Consider the following 21928-nt stretch of genomic DNA (forward strand, 5'->3'; position numbering starts at 1 on the left):
CATCTACAGCTTGCTCGTGTGCAGCCATGGTAGCCATTATTTGCGCATGCATCTGGTCCATGTTCTCCATGACCCTCCTCATGTTTCCCAAATCACAGATGACATCGCTGTAGCCACTCAGACTGGACAGTTGTTGTTGTCTCGGAGTCATGACTCCAGCAACGCCAGCCATGGATTGTTGGAGGGCATGGGGCAGACTGTGGGTGTGCATTAGGGAGTGTAAGTGGTCCTTGATGGGACTTAGACACCCACGTATGGCACCCAGGTTGGCAGCCATGAGGGTGAATTCCACCGGCCTACCCGTTTAGCCAGCTCCTTCTGGCAGTCTAACACACAGCGTTGGAACACCATGTGTTCTTCGTTGAGGTGCTGGGAGCCAGGCGTGGTGGTGGGTGCTTCCTGCTGTGTGGTCTGTGCAGGGGGTGGGCTCACCTCGATGGTGCTGTGCTGCCCTGCAACTGGAGGTGGGCTGCGGAGGTTCTCCATGAACCGTTGGAGTTAGTCGAAGTCGATGTCCGGGGGCTCGTCTCCATCATCACTGACGTGCTGTAGGGTCTGCTCTGCAGGAGGTGTTGATTGTCCCTCTGCAATGTAAAGGGGAGATGCAGTTTTACAGTGTGTCCCATGTATGTTGATGCATTGGCGAAGTTTACATACAGACTGCATGACAAATTGTGACTGTTTGTGAGGATATGCCTATTTAATGCGGGACAGTGGAAATTTGTGCTACATCACGGATGTGAGGTTGTACTCGTACATTGTCATCTCACATTTTCCTGCTATGCCAGATGTGATTGGCCATTTTGTGCACACATGCGGCACCAGTTGTGTCCTGTGTTCTGTTGTGAAAGTGTTGCAGTCTGTACCACATTGTTACCAATGTAGAGGTGCTCAGAATCTTATGTGTGTGTGCTGCAGTGTGGCACAGGGATCAGGGGCATGATCCAGAGTCATTGTGGGTGTGCATGTGTGCCATTGTGCCCATCTCCCCCCATGCCCCCAGTCCCTGGTCGGTACTCACCCTGTTGATGTTGTGTCAGGTCATGTTGAGCAGTGTCTGGATCCCCAACTCCTGGCACCATGTCCCGACTGATGACTGTAGCCACCATTTTCTCCATGTCATCCAGCTCCTGTTGTGCCGCTTACCCCCACCTCCAATGAGCGTTGCTGCTTTCATGTTGGCCTCGAGTTTCTTCTTGGCTTTACCCTTTACATCATTCCAGCGCCTCTTGACCTCTACCATTGTCCTCCTCAAAGCTACAACTGCATTCACATGGTCCAAGATGGTCTGCCATATTTGTGTCTTTGTTGTCAATGACACGTTGGAGGTGCCGAACAGTTGTTGGTAGTGTTCTGTCACCTCCATGATGAGGATCCTGTTTTCCTGCGGACTGAACCGCGTCTTCCTCTTCCTCTTCTCCTTGGCCTTCCCCGACCCCGAAGTTCCTTGCTGGTCATCTGTGGGGCTTGTGGGGTTTGCGTTGTCCTCTGCACTCAGTCCGGGTGCATCCATGGTGCTACGCAGTTTATTTATTTATTTTTAACTGCTTTTATAGTGCATTTTCCCGCATGAGGCGTGGGAATTGCAGTCCTGTTGCTGGTCAGCGCTGATTTTTGTATCGCAATTTGGGACATCGCCAGTTTTTTCGCGTTGGTGTTTCGCATTTTTTCTGTGTCGCGTTGATTTTAACGTGGTCATTTGGCATGTTATCGTGAGACTATCGCATGGTGCCTCCGGGTTGAGAATACAACATAAACACGGTGCTATTTTCCCGCGATGTGCAAAGTTGCTTTAAGCTAATTTTGCGATGATTAACACACGGTCTTGAGAATATCCCCCATAGAGTTAAGTATCTTGGCAATTGCATGGACATAATATTGGGGTCGCCAGAGGTCGCAACTGTGACCCCTGTGGATGACAGTTGGCGTCAGTTGAAGCACAGACAAAATGAGAACGTGCATTAGGAGTAGAATAAGCCCAAGTGATATGCTCGAGTTTAGCATATCAATTGGTCTTTTAGAATTAAAACCCAAGTTTAGAAAAGTTCACACCTTCCCATTCAAATTCAAATTTCTGTTTTTCTATTTGTTTGTGAACTAACTAAAATATTTAATCATTTGTGTATTTGTTTGATGCTTACTTTTTTGTGTATTGTTTTGAAGTTTAAATCGTGGAAATTGCCTAGGTAGGGGTCCCTAGCTTTCAGTAGTGACTCAGTAGGGGACCCGGATTCCAGTACACATTCAGTGGGGTACTCTGAGGTCACTGATGATTTAGTGGGGTTCCACAGAAGGTAAAATGTTATGACCAGCTGAGCTAAGTGTCCCTATTCTGTGTGTATTTGTGGGAGCTTGCAAGTGGTGTGGTAGTTCTGCTATGGTTGCACAAATCTGTGTGTAACATATGCTCAGGTTTCATTGAGAGAGAGTCTGTTTTTTATTTCTATAAAATGTTGTAAAGGTAAAAACCTTTTTGCAGTATTCCCCGCTCCTCTCAAACGGCTGCTCTATGTGCAGCTTCTCTTCCCAGGTAGGTAAAAGGAGCTCAGACCCCCTTTGTTGCCCTGGTCATGGGCAGCACCGGCCCCATCCCTACTCAAGAGAGAGTAGTAGAAGTCATACTACTTTGCCAGCCCTGAGTACAGCAGTCTATGCCACTCACTCATTTCTACGTGTCTACATGTTAACAGGTGAGGAATGACTGCACTTGGCAGTGAGGGAGGGATGTTACTCAACGTGCACAGTGATGGCGGAGTGAGGACACTCGTTAGGATCCTACTGGTCTGTACGTTCTTTATTTATTTTATTTAACTTATTTACATAGCGCTTGCGATGAACTGAGGTGCCTTTAGGAGCTTAATTAATAGGTATTAATAGTTAATAGGTATTATTATTTCTCAACTGAATGGCAGTCATTGTAGAAACCGTGAACAGATGCCTCGGCCCTGTAGGTCACGCACGGATGTCTATACTAGATGCTTGGATCCATTGGCCTCTTCATGTCTGCTCCTCAAGTAAATCATTGCTTCTCTCCTCGTAGGTGATTGGCTCTGAGAGAAGATCAATTTTCCATTTATGAACACAACCCCTCCTGCTCCACACAACCAAGGACGAGGGAGGATCTGGAGGACCGGACCAGGATCTCCACCATGCCAGGGATGGAGCTGGCCTTACTGGTGTGTGTGCTGAGCGTGGGCTTGGGGGTCCGAGGACAGATCATCAAAGAAGGGAGGTAGGTGATCTCTCGCTTCCAAACACGCCTTTGCCACCTCCTTTGCCCTGGTTGGCGTCTTTGTTGGTCTTCAGGGGTTGGAGGTCAATTGAGGGGAAGGTTCCTTCCAATTTACCATCCATTTGGACTCTAGTGTGAAAGTAGAGATGACCTCCAGGGCTGGATGGACAAGGATCTAGAGTCCTCCAGGGCTGGATGGACATGGTGTTCAGGGTCAGACTGACCTATAAGGCAATCTGGCAGTACCAGATAAGCCAGTGTGACAGGTCAGTGTGTGGGCCTAGTTTGTGGTGTTATGCACAGTTTTGTGGTTGTGTTTGGGCTACTGTAAACATTAGCCAGGAGTAGCAAGCAGCACTGTGCATGCTGTGGATGCTGTTATCTCACCACATGCAGTCTGTATGTACAGACAGCTCTTTTGGGCAGAAACGTAGGGACTGGTCAGTTAATTTTTATCTTTTTAGTGGGGAAGAAACACTGTGAATTTTACAGCCACATTTCTCTAATATAACCGCACACATTGCCTACAACAAGCACAAATACCTGCAGCCCCCACAAATCAGAGACCCCTCAGACAGCGTGACCTCAAAAGTCCAGAGATGTTCGATTTTCAAATATGGGCCACGTTTATTTACACTCAGTTCATAAATGTGGGTCACTTTTATTTACTACCCAATTCATAAATGTGGGCCACTTTTATATAGTACTCAGTTCATAAATGTGGGCCACTTATATTTACTTCTCAGTTCATAAATGTGCGCCACTTTTATTTTGGTTCTTGGGCCATGGTGTCTATGGCAGCCAAAATGTTGGAGGCAAAACCCTCCATCAGTTTTTTTCTGAATATTTTCCACTGTTGTCCCTGAAGGCATATTCAATACCATACTTCGACCTAAGCCCGCACTGTGGTCCTTAATAATATGGTTAAAAATACGGTGTTCTGTTTGGATGGAAATGTTCCAATAGACGTGTCAATGCCATTTCCAGCCACATCCAACTGCTTGCCTCAACAGGACTATCAAAGCAGTTCCACCACCCCTACCTGTCCGGGTAATAGGTGCCTTCTTCACCCCCTGGTTGGACTACATGAGTACACCGCGGACAAGCAGTACCAAAAGTAACCCTGCCTAACTGGCTGACTGAGACTTTACAGGAGAGGTCTCACTGCTGAGACCAGGGGAGTGCTTGACAGGATCCAAGAGACATGTCTCTGCCTCATACTCAAATGTAGATGGAACTTGGCGTGTCTACTTTCAAGAACCAGAATCATACCTTACCGGCTCATTAGAACGACATGCTCGGCAGACAGTTGTGGCAAGGAATTAGATGTTATTGATTCAGAAATCTGGCAATCACAAATATCTAGATACCCTTTGGGTAAGATGGATTCAGATGAGATCAAATAAAAAAATGTCTAGCAAGGCTGACCCTTTCTCACGTCCCCTTAACTCGGTGAATACTCCCTCAATTACTTTTGCCTCTTGTGATTTCTTGTCCGAATATCATTCACTTTATGTCTCCCTTTTTTTTGTTTTTATTGGTAAATTAAGTGCCAGTACTTTATTTGCCTCTTGGCACACTTTTTTCTTCGCCTGTTTCAATACTCTTTGGGGAATTTTGTCCAAATTTTCTGCGCTTCCCTTGTCCCAGTTTTCCCAGTTTTTTGGGAGTGGGGGAATAATTGTCCTAGTTTTCTTGGCTTCTCTTGTCCTAATTATCTTGACTTTTATTGTTGTTGAATGTTGCCCTAGGGATCTGTGCTCGTCTTGTCTCATTAGTCTTTGCTTCTCTGGTCTTACTTGGGTTTGCTTTCCTTGGGGTATTTTGCCCTAAACTTTTTTGCTTCTCTCATCCCAATTTTCTTTGCTTCTCTTGTGCAATAGTGGCATTATTTTTGTTTTCACTTGTTCCTATTTTCTTTACTTTTCTTTCAAAACGTTACTCTCGTGCTCCTTGTTTTTCTTGTCTCGGTGGTATTTCTGTCTCTTTAGGAAATATTCTTCACTTTTCTGAGGGGAATATTCCCCACATGTCTTTGCTTCTCAGCACGCTTTGCGAGATGTTGCCCTAATTTCATTTGTTTATCTTTTTCCAATTGCATTTGCTACAAATGTTACTCATTTTATTTCTTGTTCTTGAGTGTTGCTACCCAAATTCTGTTTGCCAAATAAAATCATCACTAATAAGTTCATTTTGGATAAAGTTTCTCTTGACAAACACTGAGCCATTTGTAGTTCCTGTTTATACAGAGCTCTGCTTCTAGTTCCCTGGCTTGCTCTCCTTGTGGAATATTGTTCATTTATTTGCTTATCTTTCGGTGTGCTGTCATAACTTTCCAAACTGCATTTGGAGGTAATGCCCACATTGTATTGTACTGTGTTGGACACAGTGCTCTATATCCAGCCTGCAGCATTGATCCAGTTTAGTAGACGAGGACCCACCGAGAGAGGGTTCTGCAGTTTATCCACCCTGACCCCAATGCACACCATCCCTTCAGCCTGTGACTGTGGTGTAGCTGGAGGAGAGACCACCATCTCTGGCTGATGATCCGCAGGTTCCTGGCTCCATGTTCTGCTGTCGTTCCTGGGCTCTTCACCCTTCAAGTCTGTGTTATTGCACATAGCATCTTTGAACTTTTATTCCCACTTTGCTGATCACTCTAAGGTCTCATAAGTCCTTCCTTGTGTCCTCACTCTCTCCAGGGCATCATCTCTTCTAGAAAGTCACGGCAGTGTTAGGGCAGCCACTGTAGGGTCTCAGATGCAGCAGCATGGAACACCTCTAACACAGTCTCACATGGCGGCGATAGGGCCGCCTTAGACACAGCTTCTCGTGGCACACACGCCTCTGGCGCGACTTCTCTGCAGCACAATTTGCCTTGCGGACAACTTCCGTCTAACACATCTCCCTTGGTGACGACTACTGACCGCGTTCCCTTTTGGAACAGCTCTTCGTGGTGAGACTGGTGCCCACAAACCTCAGGTCACGCAGATTTCTCTCCCAATCTTCCTTCGGCTGGCAGAGCCACAGAGCATCGGGGGTCAAGCAGCTCTGGTGCTCTGGACAGCCACACCTCTGCCGCGCTGGCAGGCTTTTACCCTCTCTCAGCAGCAGGTTGGCATCAAGGCACGACAGGTCAGAGGAACAGCAGCTTCCATCAAGGCAACACTTCAGGTGATGTCCTCTCACCTTTGGGAGGCTGGCGGTACGTCAGATACCAACAATGGTTACCACACGGAGCACTCCCTTTCTTGGTTAACCCCTTCCCCGCTCATGACGGAACCACTCCGTCATGAGCCACGGTTGCGCTGTGCTCATGACGGAGTGGTTCCGTCATGCTGTGGCCGTTGGCCGCCGCTCCGCCCACGCGGCGCTAATTCCCCGCCTGTGCGGGCGATTAGCGCAGTGGGCGGAGTCGTGACGGAACCGCTCCGTCATGAGCACAGCTCAACCGTGGCTCGTGACGGAGTGGTTCCGTCACGAGCACAGCGCCACCGCGCTGCCTCCAATCCCCCCCCAGCGCCGCGGCGGAATTCCTGCCGCGGCGAAGGGGTTAAAGAGAACTTGGAACTTCCATGATAAGCGGGTCAGTGGCTCCCAATTTTATATAGGTGAAGCAGACGAGGGATGTGGATTCGCTGCAATTTTAGAACTGGTTTGGGTCGGGGTTTTACTACTGAATATCGACAGCAACAATAATGAGATACAAGAATATCAAGAGACAAAGTACCGAAAGGCATGTGCTTACAGCGTAGTATAGATTTACTATTCTTAACTCCACGTCTACGTACCTTGCATATATAAGTACCATGTGCGTGCATATATGTTGATTTAGGTATAGAAAATATAGACTCGCTTATGTGTCAGTATATTTTTGGGATAGTTTGCCCTCGATATTCCACCCCACCAATATTGTGGGTTCGATATTCAGGTTGCACACCTGCTCGGTTCTCTTTCCATGTGTGCTCTCCAGACACAACCTTTATGCAGAGTGATGCTCCCTACATCAAGGTCACCTCCAGCCTGGAGGACCCACAACAGAGGATCCAAGGGGCGTGAGATGTGTGTATCCATCTCAACAACCGCACTGGCAGTGAACTGGAAAGAGACAAGCGTCTGCCAATGTCAAGGGGACCATTCATCCTCTGAGCAACAGACACTGTAGTCACAGCCTTCACACACCACCAAGACAGACAGACAGACACAAATCAAAAACCAGGACACCAGATACTCGCAGGTGGGCACTTAGGCACTCAGGGAACACAACATCACACCATGAAGGGGACAGTCACAACCCAACTCTGTGGTTTTCAGTTGGTGACAGAAGGGCCCGTTTTGTATTAGCTGGGAGCAAAGACAACCCCTCCCTACTTTCTTCTCAAACCTCTCCCCCAGTTAATAATTCCAAGATCAGACACACTTCATGTTTCAGGATAGGATAAAGGGATAACTCTGGGCTCACAGCAGGATGAATACAACTGCAATGCACCTCAGACCAAAGGGCCCTGAACCTAGTTTTGTTTTTTAACACTTTTGACAGTGTGACCTTTTGTACGCAAGAGGATGCTCAGAGGATGGGGATCTGTGTGCAGGGTGGGGACATCACATGCGAGGAAAGTCGTTTTTTTTAATTATAACTGCAAACATAAGCCCTGGCTAAATATATTCAAGCCCCTCCCACACCAAAGAAGGCTGCAACTAGAATGCAACCTAGGGCCATGCTTGGGTCTTAGCAGCTTCCTCAGGTCATAGCAGCTATCCACTAAGAGCAAGCACCGGCCTACTGGGGAAATGTCACGGTAGCAGAATGGCCCCTCTGGCCGTGACCGCGTCTGCTTTCCAAAAAAGGTGGTGGATTTTACAGCTTTAGAACCCCAACTGAATTTAATTTATAGTCAACCGAAAGATTTTTCCTGCATATATTTATTATTGAAATGAGGACGGTTTGGAATACCTTCAGAGACTCTGCTCATCATTTTCTATCATTTCATGAATTCATTATTTTCATTTTACAAGCCAGTGGAATTCTGGATTGTGAGCACTTAAAACAAACATAGCTTTTTCAGTACTACGTCTGTTTACTTGTCCTAACAGATGCTAGGAGGGACCTAAATCTGGATGCAAAACGCTTAGTTCTAAAGTTGCTTGACGAATGGAATGGGAGTTTTGTCGCTGAGAGGCACTGCCTCTGGACAGCAAGCCTTCCTGACACAATACCTGCTAGAAGTCTCGTAGGGATGACTGCAGCGCTGTGGAGGTCATGCCCAGATTAGACCATCACTGGGCTCCTTTGCCCATTAAGCCATGTCAAGTGCGTCTTTGAACAGAAGCGTCTTAAGCTGTTTCCTGAATAGGTGCCGGCTCCTTACACAGGTACTCGGGCAGTTGATTCCAAAGTTGTGGGAGATGGTTGGAGAATGCTCGACCTCCGTTGGATGAAGTTTTGTAGCCTGGAGTGGCCAGGCGGCAGGTCTCGGACGAGCGCAATGTGCGACTCGGAACATAGGTTTGCAGGCGTTCTTTAATATAGGCCGGGGCTTTTCTGTGGATTGCCTTGTGGGCGATACAGAGGCCCTTAAAACTAGCTCTCTGTTTGATTGAAAGCCAGTGCAGTTTGCGGAGCAGTGGGGAGGCGTGGGCCCGTCTTGGCAACCTAAAGATCAGTCTAGCTGCGTCATTCAGCACCAGCTGTAATTTATTAGTCAACTTCTGAGGGAGACCTATGTATAGGGCGTTGCCGTAATCCAATTTGGATACAATCGTGGCTGATACGATCATTTGCAGCGAGGCAGTTGAAAGGAAGGGGACAAGTTTTCGCAATTGTCTCATTAGCCCTATGCATGTTCCGACCACTGGGGTGACTTGGTTGGCCATGGAGAGCTTTGAGTCGAAGTTCCCCGGAAGTGCAGCGATGGACAGAGGAGTCATCCAACCATGTTTCAGTGAGTGCTAGGATGTCTATGTCTCCAGGACCTGGCCTGGCAGTTCGGACTGAACTGTTCCCATTGGGCACAGGGTCAAGATTGATTTGCATATTGCTGGGTCCAAACTGGAATGGCATGGTGAGCAAAAAAACGATGGATTTAGGCCCAGATCTCTGTACTGGGGTGAATGTATGACATTGTTCTGCATTCTGTCCATCAATAGTTCTTTTTGCATTAGTCACCCCGAGTGGGACGGGTATGCTCAGACGTGAGTCCCGTGCTCTCCATGCCACTGGAATCAAGCTATCCTGGCTGAAGAGGGTGAAACCCCGAAACCGGTCCTAGGATGCTTGTTTCCAGTCCAGGGAGGACCTGGCCTGGCAGTTCGGACTGGACTGTTTCCATTAGGCACAGGGTCAAGACTGATTTGCATATGGCTGGGTCCAAACTGGAATGGCATGGTGAGCAAAAAAACAATGGATTCAGGCCCAGATCTCTGTACTGGGGTGAATGTATGACATTGTTCTGCATTCTGTCCATCAATAGTTCTTTTTGCATTAGTCACCCCGAGTGGGACGGGTATGCTCAGACGTGAGTCCCGTGCTCTCCATACCACTGGAATCCGGCAATCCTGGCTGAAGAGGGGTGAAACCCCGAAACCGGTCCTAGGATGCTTGTTTCCAGTCCAGGGAGGACCTGGCCTGGCAGTTCGGACTGGACTGTTCCCATTGGGCACAGGGTCAAGACTGATTTGCATATGGCTGGGTCCAAACTGGAACGGCATGGTGAGCAAAAAAACAATGGATTCAGGCCCAGATCTCTGTACTGGGGTGAATGTATGACATTGTTCTGCATTCTGTCCATCAATAGTTCTTTTTGATTTTTATGCCCAGGCTTTTTACAGCATGTACTAGTGTGGGGGTGGCACCCAGCTCTTAGGGCCAGAAACGATCGATCCAGGGGTTGTCTTTCATGGGGATGACAAGTACTTCTGTTTTATCAGAGTTGATTTTCAATGAGTTGGCAATCATCCAGGTAACCGTGAATCTCAGGAGTTTTTGAGCCACATCCTGGGCATAGCTGGAATTATCAATCTGGAGGATGAACTGGGTGTCATCCGCGTAGTTAAAGACGCGGCAGTCCATGTGGGCAAGGGCTGTCACCAAAGGCTGAAGATAGGTGTTAAAGAGGAGCGGGGACAGTGCGGAGCCTTGCGGGACGCCGCAGGTGAGGGTACCTCTATCTGATACCCGCTCCCCTAGCTGGATCCTCTGGGACTGCTCTGTCAGGAAGGAGGCTAGCCACTGGTGTGCCGTCCCATGAATGCCCAGCTTTCGTACTGTGGTGGGCTCTAAACCCAGCTTGTCGCTTCTGGAGAAGTTGGTTATCCTCCAGGAATAGTGAGAGTGTTTTGAGAACATGTTGTTCTATCACTTTCGACAAGAAAGGGAGCTGGGAGATGGGCCTATAGTTCTTAAGGTTCGCGGCATCAGCCCCAGGTTTCTTTAGGAGGGGGGTGACCCTGGCTTCCTTCAGGTTGGAGGGTAAGTGGCCAGTCTCCAAGGAATTATTCAGTTGGGCAAGGAGCTGTTTTTCCAGGTCGGGGAGGGCAATTCGGAAAATTCTTGGGGGACACGGGTCTGCGGGGGAGCCTGATTTGGTGCAGTTCATCAGTTGTGTCATTAACGTAGCATCCAGCGTAGGAAAGGTGGAGAGTTGCTTGTCGGAAGGGGGCGGGGCCTGATCCTGGGTTAGTTGCCCTTGATTGGTGGGGGTATTGTTAATCTCGGAGATGATGTCCCTGACCTTTTGGAGGAAGTAAGTCAGGAATGTGTTGCAGTCTAGGGGTGCGGCTGCAGATTTCACCTCCGATTTTTAGCTGAGTTCTTTTAGTATTCTGAAGGACACTTTCTGCTTATTAGGGGCCGCAGTGATTCTAGCCTCATAGTACTCGGCCTTCCTGACAGTGATAGATTGTTTATAGGCGGTAAGCATGGTTTTATAGGCTGTCAGTTCTGCTGGGTCATATGCTTTCTGCCACCTCCTCTCCGCGTGGCCGAGGCTTTGTTTCAGTGCCCTCAGTGTCTCGTTAAACCAGGGGTCCCCCTTCCCTTCATCTCTCACTCTGTCACTTCGCTCCGGTGCTATTTTATCTATCGCACAGCGTAGGGTGTTTGTCAGGGCTTCACTATCCTGGTCGAGATTTCCAGGTTTGAGGTTCGGGGGGGGGGGGGTTCTTTGTAGGGCTTGTACTAGGTTTCCTACTTCTATTTTTTTCCCGCATCGCACCTTTCTCCACTCTGGGGGAGGTTGAGAAAATTGGCCCTCCATTGGAACCCAGCAGCTTAGTAGTGCGTGGTCCGACCATGCACAGGGGCTGATGGCTGTTAGCCTAGCCCCTGGGTGCGAGGTCCAGACGAGATACAGGATGTGCCCTTTTGAGTGTGTTGGTGCCTCCACCAGTTGGTGGAGCCCCATTGTGCACATTCCTGTCTCAAACTGTCTGGGGGGCGGCTCCTTTGGAGTTTTATCCAAGTGCTAAATAAAATCACCCGCCACCAGAAGTCGTTTGTAACGTGAGCATAGGTTTGTGATTACCTCCGCAAACAGATTGTTGAAGCTGGGGGTTGACAGTCGGGCGGTATACTACCAGCAGTAGTAGACAGGACGATTTTAGTGAGATTTTAACCCCTAGTATATCTGCGTTGTCCATGTTCTCTGCTACTACTTTGGTGGCTGTTAACCGTTTGTTAAACAGAATAGCTACACCTCCACCCCGCGTCTTTCCTTCTCTGTTTTGCCAGAAGGCTTCGAAGTTCCCCAGAAGTGCAGCGATGATGTCTGGAACAGAGGAGTCATCCAACCATATTTCAGTGAGTGCTAGGATGTCTATGTCTCCATCCTGGAGGACAGAATAGACTTCTAGGTGGTGCTTCTGTAGGGAGCGCGTATTGAGGACTGCTACTTTCAAACCTAGTGGGTTACTAGGTATGGTGATGGTTTGGGGGGCTGTGCGCGAGGTGATAGAACCTCCCGCCTCATTTCTTCTCAGCAAATTTTCAGCGCTCAGCTTCTCTACTGCCTCTATATTAAGGGCGTGGCTACATGAGGCTATAGTCTGCAATTCTGCCATTGTGTAAGTCTGAGTTTGACCAGTGGTTCTGGCCCCTGGCCCCGGTCGGTCGTGGACAGGCTGCACGTCCGCTCCAGCATGGATTTTGAGCTACTCCCCTTCCACCCACCAACCAATCAGCTCTGCATGGCAGCAGCTGTTTCCCCCCTTGGGCACTAGACCGCTGTAGCAGAGCATGTGAGAAAGTGGTTCTTAAATAGGTACAGGATGTACAGAGTCCACAGTCCCCAGAGGTTTGGCAGAGGCTAAAGTTAGATATAACCTTACTCTCTAAAGTGGTAGCTTGGTCGAGCAGTAAGGCAGTATCAGAGGACAGTGTAAAGCATTTGTTGCACACACTCAGCCAGCAAATGGTCTCACACACTCAATAACTGAACTCTAGGCCAATGGTTTATATATATAAAAAATATATGCTTGTTTTATTTTAGAACCATCTATAGGTATTAAAATATACTTTCTCAGAATGAGATGCTTTATATAAATACTTTTGCAATATGCAATTGACTTTTGTAGAAAGTTACAAGTGGTTGCAATAGGCAACACAATTTTAAACACAATAATGCATTGAGTTCAATGGAAGTTTTAAGTTATTTGAAACAGATTACTTTTAGGATTACTTTTGGGATTCCAGGACTGGATCCTAGATTCAGTCCTGGGTCAGTACTTAGAATCAAGTGATAAAAGTCGACTTAATTACTGTGATGATTTTTAGACAATATTTTGCTATTTTAAAAGTTGACACAGAAAATATTTCATAGAAAACAGTCAATGATTCCCTATGGAAGAAAATTCAAGTTGCAGGTATAGTATGTTCTCGTTACTTTTGTAATCCAGTACTGGGTACCTAGACTCAGTACTGGGACCTTTATCCCAAACAGGTAAGCAATTACGTTTTCAGAAGTTATACGATTTTTAAAGAATATTTAAAGTTTGACAGAAGAAATTTCACAGAAAAAGAGTCAATGATTTCCTATGGGAGAAAATTGGGTTACTGGCAAGTACAGTTGTAAATATTTTTCAGAGTCAGTGCTGGGTACCAAGATCCAGCACTGGGAGCTCACCTAATAGCAGGTGAGTATTTTCGTTTTCGTTATCGGCTGATTTTTGGTGAATATTTTAAGATTTGAAAAGTCCACACCGAAGAAATTTCAGGAAAAAGCCAGTCAATGTTACCCTATGAAGAAAAGTAAGTTATCGGTTTAAAGGTAAGTACTCGACTGGCAGAGTTAAGGTTCTGGGCATAGACTCAGGGGTCTCCCAGGGTCAGGTAGGTACAGTTGGTTCACCCTCAGCTGCACAAGGGCGGCCAGGTGCAGAGAGAGTTAGGCCCAATGTTATCCTACGAGAGGTAGGGGGGCCTTGGTTGGTGGCTGCTAACTAGCAGGCCACGCGGCTGTGGGAGCTGGGCTCCTGGTCACTTACTCAGGGCAAGTGGGGAAGTAGATAAGTGTAGAGGTTGCACTGCCAGGGCCACTCGGGCGGCTGGGTGCAGGGTGCTTTTGAGCCTTCGGGCACTCAATTGATTTCAATGGGAAATCTCCAGTTTAGAAAAAGACTGCGAAGATTCTTCAGGTGCCACCACCACTTCGAGAGGTAAGTTGGGTAGTTGGAGGATAGGTAGGTACCCCGGGATTGGGCACAGGGGGCCGCCGGGTGCAGGGGTGCCTTTTGGTGTCGGGAAATCTTACCCTCTGTTGATCGCGGTTGGGGGTTGCACCTGGTTCTGAGGCTGCAGGCTTCTTCAGGAATGTTGAGGGGGGTTCTTGGGTGCCGGACCCGGGGTCACAGTCACCGTGGGGTCGTCCTCGTGGTCTTTGTTCACTCCGGCACAGGCCAGGCTTGGCGGGTGCAGAGTGTGCTGGGTTCGCAGTTCCGGGCTGCTGCCAGGGATTAGAAGTAGATTTTGAGTAGAGCCTCTACTCATGGGAGTCCCAGGGGTTTAGAGTCAAAAGGTAGCCAGGTCCTCCGGGGTTTGTGAGGTTGTTGGCCACAAGAGATGCCGGGTTGGAGCAGGAGCAGGTTCGAAGGTCGACAGGCCGGTAGGGCTGGGGGCCAAAGCAGTTGGTGTCTTTGTTGTGATCTCTGTAGAAAGACACCTGGAGCCAGGAGGTATTCTTAAGCCATCTTTATTCAGTCTCCAGTTCAGGTTACATCTGTCTCTACTCCAGCCAGCCTAGTGTGGTACCAGCCCCACCAGGAGCAGCCTCCCTAGCTGCTCAGCCCATCTTCAACTGCCAACACTCATCCACTCAGACACCCAGGCATTCCACGCATCACAGGCACACCAACATTCCATGACCATCTCACGCTCTGGCTGAGCAGCTAGTGGCAGCAGGGCTGGACTACATGTTAAACAATTAAGTAGGATATAACATTATCCCTTTTTCTTCAACGAAAACAAACATGCAAGTGAAAAAAAACATCAAGGAAGAACTATCCACAAGAAAAATGAACAATGGTACAAGTCCCACGGATGCAAACATAAAAATTAAAACATCGCAGGAGAAAGAACCATTATACAAAGAAAGGATAGGATAAATACATTTGATAAACAATATCTCCCATCCCTCCCTTAAAGAATTAAAAAAACATTTTAAAGCAAGAATAACATTACCCGAAATACATTTGAAGCATTTTGCATTAAACACTGTGACGTAATGCACTACAACGGAAAGGGTACAAGACCCCACACAACTAATGCCCAAAGTCACAACCTAGAGTAGCACTAAAGATAGCATACCCTACTACTACAATCCCAAAAGAAAGGGAAACAAACAAGTATAAGGATCGTCACCCATAACAACTCCCGTGAAGGGATGTACATTAGTACTGTGCACAACTACTTATGGACTAAACCATAACCCAACCCAGTGTGAGGGTTAACCTAGGTACAAACTATTTATGGACTAAACCTTAACCCAACCCAGTGTGAGGGTTAACCAAGAAGAGATGTATACTAGTACCGCGCGCAACAATTTATGGACTAAGCCACAACCCAACCCTGTGTGAGGGTTAACCTAGGTACTCCAAACCCCTTGTAGAGGTTACATACCCCCATGAAGGAGTAACCAAACATTAATACGAAAAAAAACTCTTGACCCCCTTGTGGAGGTTACGTACCCCATATGGGAGTTACAAACACAACTAAACATAGAGCTGTTACCCATAACCTTCCCTCGTGTATGGGAACCATGTGATGACCACCCACAGGACCTTAGACGCCCCAACCAAAAACGAAAATCTGTGGCATCACGACCAAAGATGTGCAAATCTCACTATCTTAACCTCTGATAAACGAGAACATTGTGGCTTAATAAACTACACACTATACATATGCACCTAAAGAAAGCAATATGCCCACGTAAAACATGCTGGTGAGTGCCCACACACCCGAGTTCTGCTTGTACAAAACTTCTCCTCCATAAGAGAACAAATACATAACCTGTGAGAGTCACAGGACACCTTTGTACCTGAAGCATAGTCAGCAAAAACAAACTGTGTGCAAAAAAACGGGTCCTTCACCATTCCTCACGGTGTGTTCCTCAACTATTCCTGCCGAATTCCAAACAGTTAGACGACCCTTCAGCAAGTATACTGTTAACAAACATAGCGTTGTCGCCGGCCGTCCAGTCGATCTTCACAAAACTTTATTAATATCACCATGGCTGGCAAAATATTACGTGGTTGGCAAAGCGCGTCCGTGGATAACTGCAATGCTTGTAAAGGCATAGACAGCAGCCACCAAACACAAAATGGCTGTACGTATTTGCACGTCCCGCCGGATGGCTCACGGCACGTTCAGCCTGGAAAGCGTCCAGGGACGAAACAGCAGCGGGATGGCGAAAACGTCACAGAAACTCCACTGGGGCCTCGCGCAATGCCTAACAAAGTGAGTAGCACGAGCATTACATTTTAAAATTCGAACTTGAGGACAGCGGTTGAACTTGCCAAAGTCAGGAGGTAGCACCACCAAAACAGATAAATGTCAACTTACCCCCACACCTACATACGTAAAAGCGATGGCCCGGGAACGTCTCTTCCCCAAACGGCTTAAACACAAGCCCGCACACGTTATGTGCATCATCCAAAAATGAACACCGCTGAACACGTGTTAATCAGCTCCAGAACAAGACCCGGAGCGAGGTTTTCTGCTCCCGTGCAGATAGTAATCAAGACAACTTCCTCTAAATGCCCAAAGCAAGACAATCCAGGGCAAACGCACTAATTGTAGAACTCCTCTCCACTCACGATGTAGCAGGAAAACACAAACGTAGGATACCATTTTGAACAAATACTTGTTTTCCATCTGCGCAGCAACTGGATGCAGAGCAACTAGATGCATGATGATGTGACCGCTTCTCTCAGAAACTGAATGTAGCACCATATATGCCTTTTTCCCTTGATGTCACTGTAATCCTTTAGGTATGATGTGTGGTTTTGGAGGCCCCTTACATCACTGCAACTGTCAATTAATGACCCTTTTGAACACGATATTCTCCATGTGTGCAACCTCTGCACACCTTCCGTTTATACATCTTTTTAATTGACTTTTTCTTCTTTCAGTGGCTGGAACACCATGTGCGGTTGTAGTTGAACTACTCCTCCAACTCACTGTGATCCTTTTGTGGCTAACATTGTGGCTGGAACACCTGATGCGGCTGTAGCTTAGCTACTCCTCCAACTCACTGTGATCCTTTTGTGGCTAACATTGTGGCTGGAACACCTGATGCGGCTGTAGCTTAGCTACTCCTCCAACTCACTGTAGTCCTTTAGATGTAAGTAGTATTCCCAGGCTGTAGTGTCTTTATTGATGACACTTCTCTGTGGGCTGTCCATTGGAGAGGACACTGGTGGGGCTGGCGCTGGCTTTCATGGGAATTCATTCTTTACAGATGTAGTAGCTTGTAGGATCTCTTAGTTTCTCCTTAAGTTTCTTTGTAGTTCCTTTGTTTCTGTGCTGTTCCAAGAGTCTCTAGGGTCCATGTCCGCTCGTCGCCAAAATAAATGTTGTGATCTCTGTAGAAAGACACCTGGAGCCAGGAGGTATTGTTAAGCCATCTTTATTCAGTCTCCAGTTCAGGTTACATCTGTCTCTACTCCAGCCAGCCTAGTGTGGTACCAGCCCCACCAGGAGCAGCCTCCCTAGCTGCTCAGCCCATCTTCAACGGCCAACACTCATCCACTCAGACACCCAGGCATTCCATGCATCACAGGCACACCAACATTCCATGACCATCTCACGCTCTGGCTGAGCAGCTAGTGGCAGCAGGGCTGGACTACATGTTAAACAATTAAGTAGGATATAACAGTCTTCCTCTTCTTAGCAGTTGCAGGGCAGGTCTTCTTTCTTCTAGCTCTTCAGCGGATTTTGGAATCTGGAATCTGGGGAAGGAAGGTTCAGGGTGCCCCTAAATACTAGATTTAGGGGCGTTATAGGTAGGTGAAGGGCAGGGACCAATTGGTCCCTGTCCTGGGGTGGGTACACCCCCTATCCTGCCTCTCTCCTGTGGGAGGGGGGCAGTAGCCTAGTCCTGATAGGGTAGGGCTCCCCATCTTCAAGACCGCGGGAGCCCGGAGCTGTGCTTCACCTCGCCTCCCCCACCTGAGGGGTGGGGTTGGCAGGCTGGCACATCCCCTGTCCTTATTTGGGGTTTCCGGACAGGCTTCCCTCCAGAGTGGGGGGTTGCAGTGGCCTGGGGAAGCTCACCGAGGCAGCATGCCTTTGAAGCTTCCCCCTGCCCATCCTGGGGGAGGAGATTTAGCAGCTCGCCCAGGATGTGCATTGTTGCAGGCCCAGGAGAGCAGGGGCTCTCCACCCAGGGGTCCAGCAACATGTCTGCTGTGTGGCAGCCTAGGCAGCCTCAGAGCAGACGTGGATTGTAGGTTAGGTTTTAGGGGGCATCTCTAAGATGCCCTCTGGGGTGCTTGGTACATTAAATCCCACACTGGCATCAGTGTGGGTTTAATGTGCTGAGAAGTTTGATACCAAACTTCTCAGTCTTTAGTGTTGACATTATGTTGCTGTGGAGTTCGTGTTTGACGAGCTCTCAGCACCCTGTACTCTTAAATGGCAGCACTGCACTTACAGTGCCCTGGGATGGACCTGGGTACTGTAGGGGCACAGGGCTCCTGCTCCTGTGCCCACACCATTGGCATAGGGCACCCAGCTAGCTGATGTATGCCATGGCAGTGTAGGTGATGCACATGGCACACAGGGATGTGTGCCATGTCGAATCTTTATTTTGTCTTGCACCCAGACACTCAGCCTGCAAGGCAGTGTGTGTGTGTAAGGGTACAGGGCCTCTAAGGGTGGCACAATGAGTGCTGCAGCCCTTAGAGGCCTTCCCTGGTCGCCAGGCCCTGGGTACCTAGGATACCATTTACCAGGGGCTGACATGTGGCCAGGGTTTTCCAATTTGGGTTTTGTGTTTTTAGGGAAGGAACATAGGCCCTGGGCACCTGATTGGCAGGTGTCCAGGGTACACTCAGTCAAAGTACATTCAGCAATTCAGCAAAAAGTGGGGGCATACCATGCAAGAAAGATGGCACTTTCTCACAGAGCGGAAGTGCGATGCCCTAGGCGGTAATATCGGTGGGGAGAAGTAGCGCAAATTATTGTCTCTTCAAAGTGCAAAATCTATTTAAAACAATAAAACCAGTTTCACAATCAATTTTTAAAAGGTGCCGCACAATGTTAAAACCAATTCCCCTGCTCCTGATACACCCCCGAGATTTTAGCAGTGGGAATATCGAATTTCAGATAAAAACAATTCAATTATAACATTTTAAAAGCAATTGAGACCGCAATCAGACTGTGCTTGCTTGTGCCTTGTGTGAGTAACTGCACCTTCTGTATTGTTCTTTTTACCCACAGAGCAGTATGCTCAAAGCAGACATATAAAGTGCCGCTCTTCTACAATGAATCCTTCATTCAGCCCGTGTATCGACCCTACATCACCACCTGCAAAGGGCACCAGATCTGCAGCCTGTACAGGTAAAGTGAGGCTTGGGAACTGGAGGGAGTCCGGGAAGAGAACCAGCGGTCCTGCTGAGGCCCTAAAGAATGAAGAGAGCGGTAGGTCTAAGTGGAATTTCAATTACAGCAGAGTAATCGAAGTAATTTCATTAACTCCGCTTTACTCTTTCAATCAATCAATCAATCAAACATTTGTAAAGCACGCTACTCATCCATGAGAGTCTCGAGGCGCTGGGGGGGTGTGGGGGGGGAGCAGCTACTGATCAAACAGCCAGGTATTGAGGAGTCTCCTAAAGGTCAGCAGGTCCTGAGTCTGTCGTAGGTGGAAGGGGAAGGAGTTCCATGTCTTGGCGGTGAGGTGGGAGAAGGATCTGCCGCCGGTGGTTGTTCGGTGGATGCGTGGAACAGTGGCGAGGCTGAGGTCAGCGGAGCAGAGCTGGCGGTTGGGGGTGTAGAAGGTGAGTCACTTGTTGAGGTATCCTGGTCCTGCATTGTGAAGTGCTTTGTGAGAGTGGGTGAGGAGCTTGAAGGTGATCCTCTTGTTGACAGATAGCCAGTGCAGGTCCTTCAGGTGTGGCTGTGGCGGGGGATGTCGAGGATGAGGCGTGCGGAGGAGTTTTGTATGCGTTGGGAGTCTCTTCTGGAGTTTGGCCGTGGTTCCCGCGTAGATGGCGTTGCCGTAGTCCAGCCTACTCTTTGACATGGAATTACCGATAATAACACGATTACGCAGGCTTGCGTAATTAAGAGTTATTTGGGGGAAATATCCTACTGCAAGAGCACATTTAGCGAGCGTGAGCAGCTGCTCATGATCACTATTTGTTTTCTGCTGCATTTAGCGCTATTTCTTAGCACAAAATGCATCCCCGCATCCATTTTGGACACAAAGGTGCATCTTAGCTAAAAAAATATTGCTGAACGCTGGGAGTAACTTGGGGGGAATTATACCCCAAGTGCACATATAGGGAGCGCAAGCGACTGCTCGCTATTCAAGATCTGTTGCATTTAATGCTATTTCTTAGTGTAAAAAAGCATCCTTGCGAGAGGGCATTTTTGCAGTAATAAAATAGCGCTAAATGCAGTATTGCTATTCTCGCGTAATACTGTGTAATCCCTCAGACATTTTGGGTGATTTTGTGTGATTACGCTACACAGAATTACATGAGTTACGCCCACACCCAGAGAGGGGGCTGCATGAAACTTCAGTACACGGACAGTGTAACCTGATCTAATTTATTACTTCATGCATACAATCAAAGAATGAATGAATGTATTGGGAATTTGTGTAGTACCCCATGCTTCAGTAAGCCTTTGTTTGTGGGCCTACCAGTGTTGGCGATTATTATACAGCCTAGTTAAGATGGCAAAGTGACTTGGATATGGAGTTTTAAACTTAATGTAAGATACAATCGTCTGTTTTGGAAAAATGGCCCAAAATACTTTTATGTATGTATTTTTATAAATGTGTTTTAAAGCATTCTGATTGCATGATGGGGATGGTAGGAGGGCCTTTTATTATTTTCTTCGTGATCAATGTCCTACATTTAGGTCATTCATAATGGCCGCCACTGGAATATTACAAGTACCCGGCGTGCCATTTTCAAGCTTGTCTGGAGACTATTCTTGTCTTCTCACTGACTCTTCTCCACACCCACCACCTCTAACCCCGTCACATCTTCCACCGCTATCCACACATATTCTAGGACACGTATATTCAATAGTGAAGTTGGTCTTTGACTGGGGAACAGTGCAGGACTGGAGAAAAGCCATGGGAAAGTGGGGAGGTGTTTATTTTTGGGGGTCGTTGCCCGCTGGGGACACCGATCTCTCCACATGGTAATAATAGATTCTAAAACAGCCCATTTGTAACCCCCATGGCTGAAAGAGAGTCAAGAATGAATCAATTTGATATTTGACTCAGACAAGTGGAGCAGCCATTGTATTTTTATGATGTAATAGTTGTTGCAGGGGATACGCATTATTATTTTTTTAGCCTAAACCAAGCCTTTTTATTGAGGGCCAGTCAACATTTTTTGTTTCCAGGACAGCCTACAAAGTGTCTTTCCGCCAGGTGAAGAAGGAAGTGCTGCAGACCAGCTACATCTGCTGCCCGGGGTGGCAGAAAAAGCACCCCAGCGCCACCAGCTGTGACGAAGGTGAGTTCTCCTGAGGGCTGGAGGGCACTGAATATGGAGGGTTGAAGTACAAAGAGGGCGAGATGGGTTGGGTAGGGAGAGCGGAAGGCGGTAGGCTAGAAGAGATGGTGGCGACAGGAAGTAATACAAGGACAACAAAAGAGGTATGACAAATGTTAGACATCGGGTTTCTAGTTGGCAGAGGTATGCCCCCTGTCCAAGTAGGAACCACAATTCTAGTCAGGGTAAGTCAACACAAACCTAAATTATCCTGTGCTCACCCTCTGGTAGCTTGGCACAGAGCAGGCAGGCTTAATTTAGAAGGCAATGTGTAAAGTATTTGTGCAATAACTCATACAACAAAACAGTAAATACACCACAAAAAGACTCCACACAACTGTTTAGAAAAATAGAGAATGTTTATCTGAGTAAAACAAGACTAAAGCAATAAAAAATCCATCAAGTAGAAGTCTAGATAGTTAATTTTGTAGAAATAAATGCAATGAAGCTCTTAGAAGAAGGTAATGC

The 21928-nt window shown here is 47.6% G+C and overlaps 1 protein-coding gene across 4 annotated transcripts in view; it reads left to right on the forward strand.

The window, feature by feature from the left end:
• The window catches only part of LOC146869493 (epidermal growth factor-like protein 8), a 141142-nt gene that overhangs the window by 100668 nt on the left and 18546 nt on the right, over window positions 1-21928 (forward strand). For 2 of the 4 annotated variants that reach the window (XM_085599952.1, XM_085599958.1), the window contains exons 2-4: window positions 3041-3232; window positions 19164-19283; window positions 21309-21421. In XM_085599952.1, the coding sequence (XP_085456078.1) occupies window positions 3150-3232; window positions 19164-19283; window positions 21309-21421 (316 nt within the window). In that variant the 5' untranslated portion in view covers window positions 3041-3149. Of the gene's footprint in view, window positions 1-3040; window positions 3233-16919; window positions 17065-19163; window positions 19365-21308; window positions 21422-21928 lie in introns of those variants that run through there. The other 2 variants (XM_085599962.1, XM_085599973.1) reach the window with 2 other exon arrangements.

Source organism: Triturus cristatus, chromosome 1_1, assembly GCF_964204655.1.
Source record: "Triturus cristatus chromosome 1_1, aTriCri1.1, whole genome shotgun sequence".
NCBI classification, from domain to species: Eukaryota; Metazoa; Chordata; class Amphibia; order Caudata; family Salamandridae; genus Triturus; species Triturus cristatus.